Source organism: Macaca nemestrina, chromosome 1, assembly GCF_043159975.1.
Source record: "Macaca nemestrina isolate mMacNem1 chromosome 1, mMacNem.hap1, whole genome shotgun sequence".
Taxonomy (NCBI): Eukaryota; Metazoa; Chordata; class Mammalia; order Primates; family Cercopithecidae; genus Macaca; species Macaca nemestrina.
In genome coordinates this window covers 47,920,269-47,941,053 of record NC_092125.1, presented here as the reverse complement: position 1 = coordinate 47,941,053, position 20,785 = coordinate 47,920,269, and the positions used below count along the sequence as shown (strand labels likewise).

Genomic DNA, 20,785 nt, shown 5'->3' with positions numbered 1-20,785 from the left:
AAAAATGTATTGATCTGTCTTTAAACTGATGGGAAATTGATCAGGAAACATATTTTAAAGAAAAACAGATATTATGAAAATAAGTCCAGGTTTTAAAATGTCTACCACTCACTGGGTAATAAGAAAACAATGTTAAATATATGTTTTTAAAAATTCTTCACAACCAGGGACATTTCCAGGTTAGGTCTACATTTGCTTTTCTAGCTTCCTCTCCATGTTGTTCATTAATGTATTTATTCATATAAAATTTATATATAGTTTCAAATATTAGGGTCACAGATGAACAGATTTATGAAGGATGAAATGAAATGACCGTTTAAAAATAATATTATACTTTTAAATTCCTTAAAATTTATTGTTTAGATTTTCAAATTTGAACTCATAATGCAGAGATTTTAAGAGCAATAAAGGTTTTGAAGGTTGTAATGCAAAGATTTAAGCATAAACACTGTAAACTGATTTAGGTACTTTATGATAATAAAATTGTGAAATAAACATATGATATATATACACATATATATAATTGTTTTCATTATATATGTGCGCATGTGTACATAATTGTTTTCACTCACAGGATACAAATGATGTAGCTGGTTTGATAATAGTGACCTGGTGTAATGAATATTATGGGGGGGTGAATACCAGGATGTTATAAAAGAACATAGGAGAGGCCTGATTGCTCTTATTTGCAAAATAATTGCATGTATCAATATTCCTCAATTACACTAACTACTTAACAGCCTGAACTTGCCTATAATAATACATTTTAAACCTTTTATCTTAATATATGATTTAGTGAAAAATATATTTCAATTGACAGTAATCTTTGATAGAAAATTGCATATGTATGCTAATTTTTAAAATATAAGTATTTTTGGTAATTTTTTACTTCCAGAAAAGTAATTGTGTTTATCTTTGTATGCCTCATGTCTCTCACTTTGAATGTTGATGTGTTTCTTTTTGTATTTTATGTTTTAAGTGGAAGAGACATTTATCTATTGATTTTTTTTAATTATCTAATCAAATGCAGCATAGATGTGGGCAGAAAATTTCTATAGTTCTCTGAGAAGTAAGCAGACTTTTCTGTGCACACCACTTAACCAGATGAAGTAATAAATTATTTGAATTATATCTGTTCATGATCATAAGAAGCTGTGATTCTGGAGAAATGGAGACCAGGGGATATATCTTTAGATCTGGCACTTACTAGCTGTTTGGCCTTGGACACGTTCTGGTTATTTAAATTTTTTACAACTCGTGTGCTTATCTGTAAGTTAGGATAACAGGCATACTTATATCAGGGAGTAGTGAGAATTGTGACAATAAAATAATCCTTGTAATACTACTGTTCACATGAGAAAAGCTCAATGAATATTAACATCAGCTAATATTATCTTTAAAATATAACCTACATCTTCAACTGCTTCACGCACTTATTCATTGCCTTCTTGCAAGCCAAAAGTATTAGTAGATAATTGAATTTAGGTTAATAAATTAAAGTGTGTGTGTGTGTGTGTGTACTTTCTTGAGAGACTCAAACTTGAAGGATCTTTGAAAGCGACGTTTCCTTTTCTCAGAGTGTAAAATTATTTCCAAGAGTGAAACTGTTGTGTGTCAGGAGTGTCAACATGAGCCCTAGGCAGCACTGCCAAAACTGAGATGGCCAGAGCAGCAGTCAAGAGAGAGAAAGTGACAGAATTTTATTTGGCTTTATCTGTCTGTGACTGAGCTAATAATCAGCTTATGCTTGCTTAAATGGCTGTGGATGCCTAATTCCAAATTTATATTTAAAGTATTCATGTCTGAGAATAACAAATCTATGAAGGCAGAAATAAAATAGCCTAACCAAAAAAAGTGCTAATCTTTAACTTCAAAAAGATTCTGAAATTATATTGTTTAGGTTTTAAAGTTTGGATCCACATTGCACAGATTTGGAGAGCAATAAAGGATTAGAAGGTTGGAATAAGGGACCTTTGAAATAAGATTATTACTGCTCAGAGCAGATTTAACCATGAGACGAGGTAATTGTTTTTCTACCAACATATGTTCTAATACTTCAGTGCAAAGCGCTACACATCTAGAATGTTTGTCCTGAATTTGAGCAATATTGTTTTGCATATTTTTGAGGGTTCCAAAAGGATCACAAAGAGGGCATCCAAGTATATTTAAATACAGTCTTGATCATGTTATTAAAATGGCATATATTTTTTAAAAGGTGAAACACAGGGATATAGTGTAATATTATGCGTGAGTGCATAAATTGTTGAAGAGAAAATGAAATGTTCCATCTTCTGAGAAAAAAAAAGTGGCTATAATAAAGAAAATGCCTACAATATTTCTTTAAAAGATGATAGTGGGAATAACATTCATAATAATAGGAATAAGAGGTAACATTTATTTCCTGTTTATTCTGTGCACATTCTTTTAAATGCTTTACCTGCAATTGTGCTTTAATTGTTAGCACAACCCTATATTTAATTCCTATTTTCCAGATGAAGTAAATGAACAGGATTCAAAGTAGACAGTCTGGCTCCTAAGAAAATGGTCTTAAGCCAATGTAGTGTATTGTCACTCAAGAACCTAAATGTGATATCACAATTAAAAGTTATTGTATCTTTGATGTTGTCCTGCTATGGCAATAAATGACTGTTTTCCCTGAGGTTGTTAAGTGCTTCCATGTGCCCCCTCCCTCACTCCGTTATCCTGTGAAACAAAACTTTCAACACATATTTAAAAAATAATACTTAGATATTTTCCTCTGAGTTTGTCTTCATTCTAATGCTTAATAGATATGTAACCAAGTCATTAAAATTGATAAGGTTCAATAATATTCAAATTTTAAAATGGGGTTAGCATTTACAAACTACTGAAAGGAGATGAAAATAAAAGTGACTGGCCCCAGACATGAGAGATGTTCACCAAACAGTTAGTTAATATTACTGGACCAGAACAGAGGTGATGTTTTATGACAGGCTTTAGTGTGTGGCTTATTCTTCTTATGTGTAAAATTTCTACTACACTTTACAAATTTTATTGTACAAGGTTGCCACAGAGCCCCAAAATGCATGTAAATTAAAAGCCATCTGCTGTTGTCCTCTTCCCTATAGAAGTTTCAACTTTTCCTTACCTTCTTGTAGACATATTCCTCCATATTGATGGTTAGCTGGTATTTAAGGAATCCCTAATAACAATTTTGGGTTGTTGATTTACATACATAATGGACCTTGCAACCTCTTTGTATACATAATAGTTCTCTGGGACTGCATATTTTAACATGAGATTCCTGAATCCTACTCCTAGAAATTATTATGTCTGGGGTGGGGCCCAGGAATTTGGTTCACCACTCATACCTAACATCTTTTATGAAAGAAATGATCAAATCTTAAGTTGATTTTCTTTAAAACAAAAAATATTTAGAATCAAACATTCCATTCATGTTGTTTCATTATGAGCATTTACTAAGTGTAAGACTCTGTCGTAGGTGGGTTTTACATGTTACGTCCTTTCATCCTGGCAATAGATCAGCAAGTGAAATCACAGTTTAACACATTGGGACTCAGAAAGCTATCGACAGTCCACAGTCATGCAGAATCCTAATTTGAACAAATGTTTGCTTGAATTCCAAAGCTTCTGCTGAAGGTTAAAGAGACTAAGTAACTTGTCACAGGTCACAGGGTAAAGTATGGCTGTAAAGTCAGATATTCACACTCCTACTCTAGTCCTCTTTTGGAACATGTGTAATGTGTATCCTGTGGAGAAGAGCAAATCTTAAATAAATGGAAAATATTATAGGTTGAACAAAGATGACTAGAATAAACAGCTGTCTAAACATTTCAAAATAGTATGTCACATGATTTCTCCATGATATAAACATTAATGGCCTTTTAGCTAATGACTGATTTTTCCAATTAAATTTTAAGTGAACTCTGGAAGGTATTTTTCTGCTCATAATTGTTTCCCCTAAAAGATTTTTGAGGAATTATTTTCAAATGTAAATTCTTCCGGATAGATTAAGATTGCCTATATCCTTGAACTGCTCCAAATCATGATATTTATCATGTCAATTGCTTTTTTAAAGTTTGCATTCTAGTTTGCTTCTTCTGTTCCTTAATAATCTATAGTTCCATCACCATAATATATTTATCCCTCCCCTTTCCTTAGTTTCTCTCTGTCTTTTTCCTCCCTTCCTTTTTTCTTCTTTTATTTAGAATGCTTACTGAAGTATTATAAAGCAGATATCAGGAACACTGCCACATGTTTGATAAAAAACAGTAGAAGACCTACCTGCCACCCATGCAGTCACAATCCTTAGCCCAAGTAGACCGTAAATAGTGTGTCTAACTAATGTGTATACATGAATAAAATGTGGCTTCTTTTATTTGTGTTAATACTTAAGCATAAAAAGAAACAAACTGGAAATACACTTGATACGAACTAATTTTGAATTGTCAGGACACGTGTCTCTAAAATTCTTTTGAAGTTTTAGGATAAAGTAAGGGGAGCTAAAGTTTACCTTGTTGGGTGGGGGAACCAACTATGTGAAAAATCCATTATACAATTCTGAAATGTGCTTAGTCTTTATTTTTGACTGCTGCTTTCACTAAGATTACACAAGGATTAAAGAAAAGACAAGTAACTACATGTCTTCTTTCTTGAAAAATCTATTTCGTCTTTATGGAATGTAGTAAAATAGTAAAAGGTAGGTGCTAGAGGAAAAAGGACACAAAGGAACGAGGAAGAAAATCTACATGCTATCTCTTTAGTCCCAGGGTACCAGAGCTTTGGCAGTATGCTGAATTATCAATATTCATATATTAGAGCTGAAACCCAAGAAGCTGAAATCCAACAGCTGAAACGCTTTCCTTCCATAATGTATTTGCCAGACGTGCAAAGGATTGGAAAAGATGGAAAGCTGGAAAAAGTTCTTGCTTTTCTAAAGTGTCCAAATGATTCTTTCTACAGTGCCCTACTTTTGTGAGCTCTATTTTTGCCTTAGGTCTATTCATTTCATTTATTGTTTTCTTCTCATGATTTAGAAATATGATTAGAGCTTACAGTGGGAAATGAGTTGGCTCAAGGAATTGATTCTTTGGTTTCAGGGAAGAAAATATAATTTTCATCTGAATAGGATGTATATTTTATGTAGTTTCTATTAGATATTAGATATACATATACATAAATAAGATACACACAGATATACATAAATAAGAACTGAATAAAGAAGCAAAAATGGGGAGGACAGCACAAGAGAGAGAGAGCAATGAAAAAAGGAAGAAGGAAAACCAAGGAAGGAATAAATGAGGAAAAATGTGATTGAAAAAAGAATGAAATGGTATAAACATGTAAGTAACTGTAAATGATGAATCTGTAGTATTAACATCTGAATTCTATGACTAAACACAGAAATGATTAATCAACCTATTTTATACACCAGCAAAAGAAAGCTTTTTGCACATATATTCTGTGGTGAGAAAACAAGGAACCACAGCAAGCATAACAGAGACACTTATATATTGATGTAATGTTTATGAAGTGCCAAACAGCCTCACATTTTTGTTCTTTCACAACACACTGGGCATGCTTTTGGGATATTTTTTGAGAGAATTTGTCTTAAAAGTATCTGGAGGACTTAAAAAATGAATTATCTTAGTCCACATTATGCTGCTTTAAGAGAATGTCACAGAGTTGGTCATTATAATGAACAAAAATATATTGGCTCAGGTTTCTGGAGTCTGGAAAGTCAAGATCAAAAGAATGGCATCTGGGGAGGGCCTTTTTGCTGCATCATCTGATGGCAGAAGGGCAAAGAGAGGGCAAGACAGGGAGCAAAAAGGAGCCAAACTTGCCTAATTATAAGAAACTAACTCCCAAGATAAGGGCATTAATCTGTTCATGAGGGCATTTCTCCAAGGACACATATTCCATTAGATACTACCTCACAATATCACTGCATTAGCAACCAAGTTCCCAGCACATGAACTTTGGGAGACATGTTCAAGCCATGAATCTAATAGGTTTAAGATTTCAATCAGTGATTTTCAGTATAAGAAAGAATTAAGAGGAAAATGTTTTATGGTTGGCTTAGATTTGATTTACTTTTTTATTTTCTTCTGAGTATATATAATGCAGTTGCATTTAGAGAAGCTGGACAAGAAAGGTTTTTGCATGTTTTTAATTGTGCAAATGTCAAATAAAGTATTGTATTACTTTACTACGTGCTACTTCACAGCTAGGATTTCCCAAGTGTATTAAATGTTCAGTTTAGCATTTAAATTTCACTTAAAAATACGCTTCTTTAGAAAATATTCCTTTGGCTAATCCATGCATTTTATTCAATATTCAATAATTATTAAAGGCTTGTTATCTCCTGGAATTCTACTGGGCACAGGTTATATAGCTATGAAAGAAAACATACAAGAGTTTGGCAAAAGGGTGTTATATGTAATGAGAGAAACAATATAAATAAGTAAATACACAGTAATACAAAATCTTCAGCAGAAAAAGGTGCTATGAAAAATAGTAAGTAGATATTTAAAGGACTGAGTGCAGCATATATATTTTGCAGGAAATCCCAAACGTATTAAATGTGAACACCAAAAACTCATAAGAATACCAAAAATAGAATTGTTGTGTATCTACTGTGAAACAGACACTTTGCAATATTCTAAGTACATGCACAGAGTTAGACCCTAATTTATTTCTCACAAAATCTCAATCTGGAAGATATTACTATTCCCATTTTTCACATGAGAGAACTGTGTGTTACAGATGCTGTGCAACTTTTCCCATGATCATACATCCAGTATGAGAAAGCAACAAACTAAAAACAAGGAATTGTGTTTTTACAAGGCCATTGCTCTTCCTTCATTATTTTACTGGTTTTAAAACACCAAAATGGTTTAAATAACATGAGAAAATCGGAAAAGTGAGATTTGAAATTGGAATCATGATTAACCTGATTAGAAAAAAAAATGTTAATGACTCAAATCAAACACATTAAACTAACACACTTATCCCTTATTGAAGGAGCTTGTTGATTTTAATGAGATATTTTCCACTATTTTCTTGAACAGCCTGTAAGAATAAACTCAAGCATGTTTTAATAATATGATCTTTTTGAGTGGGTACTTGTTCTTTCAATGTTGATGACAACCCTAGCATCTAAATACACTGATTGACAATTTAGAGCCGTTTGGTTTTCTTTCATTTTTCTTTTACTTTCTATTCATGCTTCCTGCAACACTAGTGGTCTATGAAACTAAGAGTAAATGAATGAACAATCACCATTTATATGCTCTAATTCTCCTACAGATATTTTATGATAAAATCACTTACGTTTCTTTTTGTTGTTATTTCAAAACAATAATGACCTATTTTTATCTACAATTATCTTCCATGTGCACTAATGAGATAGCATGCAATCTCTTTAGAAGATATCACATATTTAGAAACGCATTGCAGTTCAGATCAAGTATAGCTCTAATCTTGTTTTGCACAGTGATAAATGGAATATACACACACGTGTGTGTGTTTGTATTATATAGTCTAATTATAAGTTCTATGAATATTTTATTTCTTTTAAATTACTGGCTGGAGATGACCTGAATAAATGATAGTGAAGATTTCTGAGCTAAGGTTTACTGCAATACACAAAATATCTTTGTATTTATGTAGATTCGTTTTGTTTTGTATTTCTAGAACCTCGACCTACTGGCTTACTCGCATCCAGTCTTTTCTCTACTGCAATGAGAACGGCCTCCTAGGCAGCTTTTCAGAAGAGACGCACTCGTGCACGTGTCCGAACGACCAGGTGGTCTGCACCGCGTTCCTGCCCTGCACAGTGGGAGACGCCTCCGCTTGCCTGACATGCGCACCAGACAACCGCACCCGCTGTGGCACCTGCAACACCGGCTACATGCTCAGCCAGGGGCTCTGCAAGCCTGAAGTCGCCGAGTCCACCGATCACTATATTGGCTTTGAAACTGACCTGCAAGATCTCGAAATGAAATATCTGCTGCAGAAAACGGACAGACGAATAGAAGTCCATGCCATTTTTATCAGCAATGACATGCGCCTCAATAGCTGGTTTGATCCCTCCTGGCGTAAGCGGATGCTCCTCACCTTGAAGAGTAATAAGTACAAGTCAAGTCTGGTCCATATGATTTTGGGTCTCTCTTTACAGATTTGCTTAACTAAAAACAGCACGTTGGAGCCAGTGTTGGCTGTTTACGTCAATCCCTTCGGAGGCAGCCACTCTGAGAGCTGGTTTATGCCTGTGAATGAAAACAGCTTTCCAGACTGGGAGCGGACTAAGTTGGACCTCCCCCTGCAGTGTTATAACTGGACATTAACTCTGGGGAACAAATGGAAGACATTTTTTGAGACAGTACACATCTACCTGAGGAGCCGAATCAAGTCCAACGGCCCCAATGGTAATGAAAGCATTTACTACGAACCTCTGGAGTTTATTGACCCTTCCCGGAACCTGGGCTATATGAAAATCAATAACATTCAAGTGTTTGGCTACAGCATGCACTTTGACCCTGAAGCAATTCGGGACCTGATTTTGCAGCTGGACTACCCCTATACTCAGGGATCCCAGGACTCAGCACTTTTGCAACTACTAGAGATCAGAGACCGTGTAAATAAACTCTCCCCACCTGGTCAGCGTCGTCTAGATCTTTTCTCTTGCTTGCTTCGTCATAGACTCAAGCTGTCTACTAGTGAGGTGGTGAGGATCCAATCTGCTCTTCAGGCGTTTAATGCCAAATTGCCAAACAAAATGGATTATGACACGACCAAATTATGTAGTTAACCATAAATGTCAAGCACAACCCAAAATCTTGAAGGAGTTTTTACAGTGCTTTTGTGGAACAGTTTATGTTTGGAAGAGTAAATTTAAATTGTCTTTTCAATATCTGTCTTATATCAGTCAATAACATTGGATGGAAATTTACACACATGAACTTGCTGACAATGAATATATTATACTGCAGTTTTGGTTTATGAATGAAATAAATACTGACACCAGTCTAGAAGACATTCTACTTTTTACAATAAATTTCATTTGTAATTTTATATGTTCCGTGGCAATGCTTTTGTGCATTACATCCTCTAGCGGGAACATAAAAAGATACCAATAAAATTTTGTAGCTGAACAGTTATTAAAAAGAAGTGCTGTGGGATTCCTTTTTTCCATGAAATGAGTTCTATTTTGGTATAGTTTGTTAGAACCTGGGGAAAATTCACCAAGACTTTTTAATGGAAACATTTGAAGGTCTCTTTCAATTATCTTTATGGAAAACCCAACTAGATAGAATACTTATTATTCAGTTTTTTTGTTTTGTTTTGTTTTGTTTTTGTTTTATGGTTAACAGAACAACGACAGTAGTATGTTTATTACCTGTATTTAGGAAACCAATACTAGAGACATAATTATAATTAAAGTATTCAGATAAACTAATTCTTAAATATCAGAACATTTTGGCAAACATACAGAAAAATCAGTGTGATAATAAGGTATATCATGGAGAAAGCAAACCCTTAATTTCCTTAGCAACTTGCTTTCTCCTTCCCTTTCTACATTCTAGGAACCAGTAATCAGCTCACTCGGCACAATTATTTTAATTTCAAGTCCTGAAAACCTAGTTATTCCAGCACTTTATCCGTGTCAATAAAACATTCTAGAGTTCACAAATTGTAAAGTAATGGTATAAAATAAATGTTCAAATAACTAGTTAAAGCATAAATAGATTTGTTTCCCTCTCCCAGAGAAGCTCATAATACTAAAAATATTTTGAGGAGAAAATGAGTTCAATATGAAACCAATTTTAGTTCAAAATGGTGATCTGAAAATTAAGTTCCCATTTATTCGTGAAATAATATTAGATATATTATTAGTTTTTTTTCTGTAAACTTGAATTTCATTTGTGTTTAACTATGTGACCGTATCTGTAAAATGTGTTTTTTGCTATTTATCACTCAGCTCTATTCTAGATAGCTTATAAATATTTTCTTATTACTTAACCAAATCCATTGTCCAGGCCAGACCATTTCCTGTTGGTCATGAAGGCATTTCTCAGGACACAAAGAAAGAACCCCATGGCATTGATGAAAAAAAGAACTGATAGAACAAACATTAGAATACAGCCATTCTTGATTCTTGGGTTATTTTTAATTCCTAAGCATTTAAGAGCAAAAGACTGTTCAGACAGAAAATAACCAATACACCATAAGCAAAGAATTGTTCTTCCACCTAATATATGAGTAGCTGAATGTCTTACTTCGGTTAGCTGATTTTTTAAAAAATATTAATTTCTGTCATAGTAGGTCATTCAACAGAAAATTTATATTAGTATTAAACACCATCTTTCTGGAATCATAGAAATTATTATTTTTGTTTAATTCTGACAATAGCACTAAGTTATAAATTATCATTCTCATTTTCTTGGTGAAAATAACAAAGGTTCATGGTGGTTTGTCAAGCTCCCCAAGATCACAAACTAAGTTGAAATATCAAGATTCCTATATAGACTTCTCTGGAACAAATTCATCCTCTTTTTATTGCACCACTGAGCATTAACTGAACCATCATATTTCTGTATTTAATTTCATTTCATGCAATGGCTTATGGTGAAACAGGAGTAACCTAAGAAATTGAGGTCTAAATCAGTAAACATTATATGACACACACTCACAGTACTTCCAAAACATTATATAAAGCCGGCATTGATCATACACAATTAGTCATCCACAGGGTGACCAAGTTTATCAAACATAGACACTATGTTTCAAAAGACACATACTATAAAAGTCAGAGATGCCTCCAGAACCTTTTCCAGAAGAGTCTTGAAGGTCCAGCTATCTAGAGCCTTGACACCCAGAAACCATCTGAGCAACATGCACAATTACCAATGGACTCTGAAGAACATTAATTTCATTGTACTTGAAAGAAATTATCAGGAGTGCTACTTCTTTTATTGCACAGCTAACTTATTCCTGGCCGCCATGTGAGAAAGAAGACCTATGACCACAGGTAAGAAAGTTCATAACTGGGTCTTATCCTGGGACTCCTCATGTCTGGCAAGTCTTGTCACAAAGGTCCTATTCAATAAAATAAAAGGAGCTCCAACTCTTCTAGTGCTCTGCCAGTGAGTGTTTAATATCTCTGAGTCAAGGTTTCTCCTGAAAGGAGAGAAGTAATATCAATACCTTTTTCTGAATGTTGTGTCTAAAATAACATGAATACAATCTACATAAACATTCCAAGCAAATTCTACAGGGATATATAGAGTTAGAGGATACATGACTAAAACATAAACATATTTTATGTTTCCATTTCTCACGTATTACCACCTATTAAGAAATGTCCAATAAGAAATAGACTATATTAATAATCTAAGTTAATACAACATGAGTTACCAATGTATAAGAAAAATGCAGTTCAAAAACATTTAATTTTTCATGAATTGGCTTATATGCAACCATTTTCGCTCACTGTGACTTTAGGAAATTGGGTATTTTTAATAAAAACTTTTATTTTAAAATTTTCAATATAAACTTTATTGTCAAAACCTTATTTAGAATGAAAGATATATTTGAAATCATGTTTCAAAAATAGGACATTTTACTTCATTTAGATTCTTGATATCCACAAATTCATGCCTCTAAATTTATCTTGAAGTTAATAAATTCAATAGTACTTGAACTTCTGAAAATCAAAAATTTATTGTGAATACATTTCTTCTAGGAACACCTCTTAGTGCACCAACTATTTTGATGACCATGACAGTGTGACTTGACTTGCAATCTCTGGAATCTCAAGTTGCATTTTTGCAAGGTGAATCTGTTTCCAAATGTTCCCTCTCAGCTCAAAGAAATAAAAATGAAAATGCAGAAATAGCTGATGGTCTCAGGTGCATTTCAATAATACAAGATGATTCACTTTCTCTTCTCTCTCTCTTCCGCTCTCTCTCTCTCTCACTCTTGCTCTCTCTCTCTCCCCCACCCTGCCCTGTCTTTGTGGTCATTCTCAAAATGTGAAGAAATAGCTTGGAATGAACCAGGACCGTGGACTGTTCTATAATCCTATACAGACCTTCTTTTGTTTTCTTCATTGAGCACATTGAAAAGCTCTTCATTTTGAACAGATATGAAATATGTTCATTTGAATAAAATAACCCATTTGAAAAAACTTAAGAGCAAAATAAGACTATATATACTTGCTAAAGTGGAAGCTATAGAATACAGGAATTCAACTGGAAGGAAAGTGAAAAGTTTTGGAAACCAAATAGAAAAGACACCTTTTACATAATAAACTTGGTATAAAATTTTAAGAGGCTACATACAGGTTTTCCAATTCAATGTGACAAATGAAAAGAACATTTTAAATAAACCAAACCACACTATGATAACAGTACCACTCTGAGTCTGTGCCTGGACGATTTTAGTAGAATAATAACCATTTAGCAAACTTAGACGTTTTCCCTCTAGCCTTAAGTATAATATTTATCATTTGATTCACATATGCTAGTATTCTTAGGAAGTATTGTCCAGTCGGTTGAATTTTTAAAACTTGAGAGTTTACACTTTGTCATTCCTATTTACTATACCATCTATTTATGCTGTTGCTATTGACATTCTTTCTTTCCTCCAACTATGAGATCAGATTTGTAATTCTATGTCTAGTCTTTCCTAGTCTAATAATTTCAAGAATTATAATTCAGTCAGTTTGACAATTCCAGTATTTGGCAAGTGCATCTTAGTTAGCAGGACATTTTTACAAACATCTCCGTTTCTTTTACATGAAGGCAACATTAGTTACTTTAATGAACTATGAATAACTGGTAAATTAGAATATCCATGTCAAATTATTTGATACTTAGGACATGGCAGCCAAGTGTAGTAAATTAGTACAATGAAATTCAAAGTGAAGCAAAAATATTACTCTTGAAATTCTGCTGTGTGCTAGCAATCGGATTAACCAATGAATGATTGAAGTACTATTTTATTCTACGATGACAGAATATGGCTATCACATAATAACTATAGTACTTAATATGTGAATAAGTGAATAGATGCGCAATACTTAGCATGAGTAAGGCAGTATTCTGAGAGCATTGCAAATATGAACATTTCCAGGTAAGAGTAATCTTATCACAGGTTTCTGACTTGTCACTCCCTCTGTCCAGCATTATTATGGACACAAAACACTCATGAAAAGGACTTCAAAAGTGCAAGAATGAATAAGTGTGGGAAAAAATGAGGTCCATATAAAATATTTGTAGCAGTAATAGAAAGCTACATAACACTTAATAACACTCAAACATCAATAATACTTAAAAATGTATTTACTACAGAAAACAGAAATCAATTTTATTAGTTTACATGAAAGTATTTAAAATGTATCTCATACTTTTGGTTTTGTTTGTATTTTATGGTGACGGGCAGTTTTAAAAATAAATATATATTCATTTTAAATCATTAAAATTATAAAAAAGAAAATGAAAGAGTAAATATTCACTTATGCACATTACATACTAGATATTTTAGAGATCTAGGATAATAAGCAGAAAACTATTATTAAAAAAATATGTGTAATAAGTGTTTAAAATTCTTCTAAATAAACCTCTAACAATAAATTTCTAACGGAAACAAGGAAAGCTCTCATTTTTTGTTGAATAAAATAAAATATTACATTCTTATTTTTAATACAGTTGAACATTTCTTCCACCATAAGTTAGAAAATTCTAATGCAGAAGAATAAATCATAAAGTAGATGAAAATATGAGTTAGTTAAATATAAGAAATACACTTAAGGAATTATGAAAAAGTATAAAAATAAACTGACAGTTTTGGAAATACGCATTATGCTGTTAGAAGAATACACCAATACTGCAACAGATATCACTTCTAAAGTCATTTTATTTTATTATTACTATAAATTTTTTTTGTGACAGAATCTTGATCTGTCGCCCAGTCTGGAGTACAGTGGTGCGATCTCTGCTCACTGCAAGCTCCTCCTCCCAGGTTCACACCATTCTCCTGCCTCAGCCTCCCGAGTAGTTGGGACTACAGATGCTCACCACAACACCCAGCTAATATTTGGAGTTTTTAGTAGAGACAGGGTTTCACCCTGTTAGCCAGGATGGTCTCGATCTCCTGACCTCGTGATCCACCCGCCTCAGCTTCCCACTTCTAAAGTAATTTTTAAGTTTACTTTCCATTAAAGAAGACCTTAATAGAAATTTTTATAATTATAAATATATCATAATTATTTTAAAATGTGTTTGGGAAAACAAACTGTTGTGAACAAATAAACCAATTGGAAAATAAGATCAATTAGTAGAAATTTTCATCAACAGATATTAAAATGTATATAAAATATGAATTTTAAAAATCAGAAATATAGTAAGGACATATAAAAATAGCATTAGGTAATACAATTGTCATTTTAAATGGTTAAGGGGAATATAGTTTTCTAACTTGGGTTTGCTTTTCTGTTTGGAAATGAGGATTCAAAAATAAGATTTATATCTTAAAACAAAAGCAAGGAATAAATTAAATTCTAGTGGCTTACAGTGTTAACACCATCAACAAATAATAATATGAGGGCTAGCTGTGGAGATCTCTAGTGTTAAAAGATTATTCTCTCAGAAAGAGCTGCTGAACAGAAATATAATGCAAGTCATACATGTAATCTCAAATTTTCCTGTAGCCACTTTTTTGTTAAAAGTGAAAGAAAAGCCAGAAGAAATGTTTTTTCTTACATAGCATCCTGCCTTCTGCCTGCAATACTCTTCTATCCCACATCCTTGTATTCCATTCATAATGATGAAGATGAGGATGATAAATAATAATAATAATTCTAATTCATGAGTCTGATAAAACATCACAGCATATTTGAATTTATTATTCTTTATTATTATTATTATTTATTATTCTATATTATTTATTATTATTCATCTATTTTAATTAAACCAATATATTTAAGATATAATTTCAGATGTAATCAATATGAAATATTATTACTGGGGTCATTATAGGTTTTTGTTTGTTTGTTTGTTTGTTTTTGAGACGGAGTCTCGCTCTGTCGCCCAGGCTAGAGTGCAGTGGCCGGACCTCAGCTCACTGCAAGCTCCGCCTCCCGGGTTTACGCCATTCTCCTGGCTCAGCCTCCGGAGTAGCTGGGACTACAGGCGCCCGCCACCTCGCCCGGCTAGTTTTTTGTATTTTTTTTGTTGTTGTTAGTAGAGACGGGGTTTCACCATGTTAGCCAGGATGGTCTTGATCTCCTGACCTCATGATCCGCCCGTCTCGGCCTCCCAAAGTGCTGGGATTACAGGCTTGAGCCACCGGGCCCGGCCAGATATTTTTGTCCCAAGTCTTGGAAATCTAGTGTGCATTTATTCCCATTTCAGTTTTGCCTTTTTCTTTCTTTTCCCTTTTTTTTTTTTTTTTTTTTTTTTTTTTTTTTTTTTTTGAGAAGGAGTCTTGCTCTGTAGCCCAGGCTAGAGTTCAGAGTTCAGTGGTGTGATCTCCGCTCACTGCAACCTCCGCCTCCTGGATTCAAGCAATTCTCCTGCCTCAGCCTCCTGAGTAGCTGGTATTACAGGCACACGCCACTGTGCCCAGCTACATTTTTTAAGGGCTCAATAGTCACATGCGGCCCATCGATACTTGCTGCAAGTGCAGCTTCAGTGTGTGACTTTCTCACTCTTCTTGTTTCACGTGAGCGAGCAGTCCCACCTTTGAGGAAACTTTCTCTAGATGGGAGATTCTCCTGTCATCTTGATTCAACTTCATTTTCTGCATTTTATACGTTTTTGTTTATATACTTTCATTATCTTTGTTATCTACTTAGATATAGTAAAGCCCCTCCTGATGTCCTACACAGTGATTCAAACCTATACACTCCTTGGTTAGCAAGACTGGAATTTTTCTCTTTTTCTGTCATTATCTTACCCACACATCCTCCATTATCTCAAGGTTGAATTTCTGCTTCATTTTTGAGTTCTGGTGTTTTCTTGTGCTTTCATCCTTGTTAGCTTTGCTTAAAAGGGTAGTTGTTGATCTAATCTGTCAGTTTTATGTGTTTATTAGGGAGCTTTTATTTTTTTAATTACCGACATTGCTGTACTGATGAAAATCTAAAATATATATTTTTCCTCTCATTCCCCTTGAATCCTTCCCAATCCACGCTTCACCCAGTCACAAGAGGGAACATTGACAATGCAAATCTTTTAAAATATAAATCTGTTATTTATTTTTCGATAAGATAGGTATCTAAATTGTTATTTGGCATGTAATTCTTTTCATAATGCCGTCCTTGGCTATTTCTCTATCCTTCTCTTCAATCGTATTTATTTCACTGCAAACTAAATCTAACTATACAAAAGGCTTTTAGTGCAAAGATGGAATACTCTTTCATGTCTCCAGACTTTTTTTCTTACATAGCATCCTGCCTTCTGCCTGCAACACTCTTCTAACCCACACTCTTGTCTTCCATTTATAATAATGAAGATGAGGATGATAAATAATAATAATTCTAATTCGTGAGTCTTATAAAACATCACAGCACATTTGAATTTATTATTCATCTTTGGATAACAAAATGAACCATTGCTTTTATACTCCAATTGCAACAATGTGAAAATGTTAATAAAGTCATTTTGATAGTCAGCTATGCTTAGTTTCTTACCTAAGTTTCTCTATTAGACTTCAAGTTCATAGAAGGCAGAACCATACATAATCATATTCTTTCCTTAAGCCTTTACTATGTACAGTTATTTAAAAGCCTGAAATCAGTGGTCCCTGTACCCACTACACTTTATAAGTCCAACATATATTGGTTCCTTGAATGGATGACCTAAAAAATGGGATTCTGAATTTAAAGATTCTATAAAAATAGCTCCTCTGTGTAAATGTTTTAGCCTTGTGCATAACTTACATTACAGTAAGGTTAAAATAAATACAGCTAAGAGCTGATCCTATAAAATTTGTTATATTCTTCTTTTTTTCTAAATTAAAACAGCATCATTGGATCATTTCAATAGCACTTGTTCATATTCTTCCATCATTATATCAACAACATATGGCTGATTCCACTGCCAGGTCACAGCATCATTCACCTAACTTACTTCATTTTAATAGGAAAGGAAGACAATTCAAAAATATATCACAAATATAAATTTAGATAAGTTTTCCTTAGGGAGCTGTCCATACTATCCTACACAAAAAGAGGATGGAAAATGAGCAACTCACTCAAGAAATTCATTTCATTGATTTCCATACAACGTAAGATAATACCTTTAATATTGCAAACAAAATATTTTAAGTGAAACCACAATTACCCAAATTGTTGCTTTATTATTAGGTATTATTTTATAATTCACTTGAAAGTGGTTGATATTTGTTATTTTCTGCAGTAGACAATCCTCCTTTACTTTGAGGCTAATAAGATAAAGTAGTATCAAGAATTTATAAAACACGGTAGCAAATTTTACTTTTTAAAGTACAATTTACCCTTGTTACATCACTTTCTGTATTTTCAGATTCTCTAATTTTTAATTAATTAATTAATTAATTTGAGACGGAGTCTCCCTCTGTCACCCAGGCTGGAGTGCAGTGGTGCAATCTCAACTCACTGCAACCTCTGCCTTCTGGGTTCAAACAATTCTTCCTGTCTCAGCCTCCCATGTAGCTGGGATTACAGGCACCCACCACCACATCTGGCTAATTTTTGTATTTTTAGTAGAGATGGGGTTTCACCACGTTGGGCAGGCTGGTCTCTAACCCCTGACCTTAGGTGATCCACCCGCCTTGGCCTCACAAAGTGCTAGGATTACAGGAATGAGCCACCGCGCCCAGCCAGATTCTCTAATATTTATATGATGACTCACATAGATTAAATAAGTATAAAAGCATATCTTTCTTAAAGATTTTTAAACACTAAGACTAATAAAAATATTATACTCAAATCATTTAAATGCAGACGATTGTACTTATAAATTATGTGAAATAGATTATAATATTTAGAAAGTGTTTTATGTATTACTTATGGGGAAGTGGTGGAAATATGTAAAATGTCTTATTTCAGTTATGTTTCTGAAACTCATGATCTATACACTGCTTTATGATATTGTCTTGTTTCCCTTGGACAGAAAATTCTAGTAAGTTATAATGTAGTTTATAAAATACATATAAATTATATAATGTTTATTATGCAATTCTTAATTGTTATTTACTTTGTGGCCCCCAATTTTGCAGAATATTCCAGTCTATAATCATCTATGCTAAATTCATAAGTAGTTTAATAGATTTCATGGTTGAATAGATTTTAGTTTCAACTTGAAAAATCTGGAAAATATTTACTAATCACTCTGTTACAACATACCTGTACTAACGTGATGCCTTATGGTATTATTTAAAGTTGGAGGTAAGATAGTTTTAAAAATGTACTATAAACTCAAGAACATTCACTGAAATATATATTTTAAAGCAATATATGCTAAAACCGATATGCTAAAAGAGATAAGATACGATGGTAACAATTCTCAATTAAAAGCAGAAAAGGAAGAAACAGGAAAAGTAGAGATTAAGTACAATAAATATACAACAATTAGAAACATAGTAGACATTAATCTATGCATTTCAACAATCAATTTAAATGTAAATGGTCTAAATACTATCATTAGGTCAGATTGTCATAATCAACAAAGAAGATTCCACTATATATTTTCTAAAAGAAGTCCACTTATGTAAAAATTCAACTTAAAAGGGATAGAAAAATATATACTGTGCTAATATCAATCAAAAGAAGGTTGAAGTAGCTATATTCATTGCTGAAGAAACATGCTTCAAAACAAGATAAATGTTCAGAGATAAAGATAAACATTACATAATGAAAAAAGGGACCATTCTCCAAGAAGACACAGCAAACTTTAACAAACTGACAATAGAGCATCGAAACATATAAGGCAAAAGTTTATGTAATTGAAAAGGAAACTACCATTATTGTTTGAGGTTTCAACACCTCTCTTGCGGTAATAGATCAAGCAGGCAGAAAATCAGTACAGACACAGTTGAACTTTGCATAACTACCAATAAACTTGATCCTATTGAAATTTATAGAATATTCAATTCAACATCAGCAGAATACATTTTTTGTCATAATCAGACTACAGCCATATGTTTTTGGGAGAAGACCACAGAGCCCCATTTCATTGTATCATATATAGGGTACTTACTATCAACATAAATTATCAAGATGTTTACCTTGATCACCTGACTGATTGATGTAGTCTTTGTCTGGGGTGTACACTAAAAGCTCACTTATTTTTCTTCTTTTCCATACTGTACCATTTTGAACAAAGTTACTGTGTATACCCCACACTCAGTGAGTGGAGAGTTATGCTGTATCACTGGCTCACCTTGTATTATTTCCTGTCCCAGTCCTAGAACCATGCATTTTTCTAAGAATCTTTTTTTTTTTACTATTTTTGGGAAATTGTATTGTAGAAACCAAAATCTAGACAGTGGGTGTGCTCATTGCTACAGGATTGTCATCGCATCTAGGCTCTCTCAGCTAAGGACACAAAATTAACGTAAAAAAGCCAATACTCTCCTGTGTACTAGCAGTGAAGGAAGGACATTAAATAAAAGCTAAGGAAATCTGAATAAAGTATAGGGTTTAGTTAATAATGATGTATCAATATTTATTAATTGTAGCAAAGATAACTATTTTAATTTAATATATTACATTTAAGAATTTAATAACATGGAAACAAAGTGGAGTACACAGGAACTCTGACCTGTCTTTTTGAATTTTTCTGTAAGTGTAAATAAATTTGTCCTAAATAAAAGCAGTTTAAGAAATGATCATTTAAAACACAATTTTTAAATTGTAAATAATGTATTTGGGGAAGTATTTTTACAATACTTATTTATTCCCTCAAAGTAATCTTCTCTTTTTCCCTAGGTACAAAGCTTCTCAGCTAGATTACATTTTCTTATCTCATTTCTAAGTAGTTGACTGTATGTCTAAATTCTCACCAACAAAATGTTAGTAGAAAACATTTCAACAATTTCCATTTCACTTGCTTAAAAGAAACTTGGCCTGGACTCATTCTTTTCTTCCCACCTGTGAATGGCTATGAAAGGAACAACCTTGAAAATCATATTTCAAGGATGGTAGAACCCCTAACTAATACTGACATGACTAATTTGAGAGGATTCCAAATATATATCCTGCACATTACATAAGACAGAAATAAATTTATTTCCTGAGTCATTATAATTAAAGTCTCTTTTTATTTTTGTTCAGCCTTCACTCTAACTAACAAAACAATGCCTTCTACGCATTACTTTTCTGCTCATGTATCCTCCAATTCAACATCTAAGTACTCTAATGTATTTTCATAATAATGAGCATACAATTTACAATTTACAAATTACTCAAATGCTGTATTTATTCAGTAATGTAGCAGGAACAAAATAGGTTTTTATAAGGATATTTTTCACAAATGCAAATCTTGTACACTTTTTGTACCTTCAAACTCTTTTACATAACTCTTTTATGCAGCTTTTTCTAAATTCCTTATTTCTAAATTCCTTATTCCGTATACTAAGTAATCAAAATGACCATCAGTTACTTTATGCAGTAGTAATAGCAAACAACAGTGATTATTTTGATACATTTGCTTGTTTTCCTTTATACCAAATGACTCTATATTGCTAAAATGTTTGTGTTTATGTGAATTTCACCAGCAATAATCTATTATCTGGG

General features: G+C 33.1%; 1 protein-coding gene across 4 annotated transcripts in view; it reads left to right on the top strand.

Moving 5' to 3' along the window:
- LOC105484614 (BMP/retinoic acid inducible neural specific 3) overlaps positions 1-9,078 on the top strand; it is a 399,147-nt gene extending 390,069 nt beyond the window's left edge. For all 4 annotated transcript variants that reach the window (XM_011746431.2, XM_011746438.3, XM_011746433.3 and 1 more), the window contains one exon: positions 7,699-9,078. In XM_011746431.2, the coding sequence (XP_011744733.1) occupies positions 7,699-8,815 (1,117 nt within the window). In that variant the 3' untranslated portion in view covers positions 8,816-9,078. The remainder of the gene's footprint in view (positions 1-7,698) is intronic.
- Positions 9,079-20,785: the final 11,707 nt, after the last annotated feature.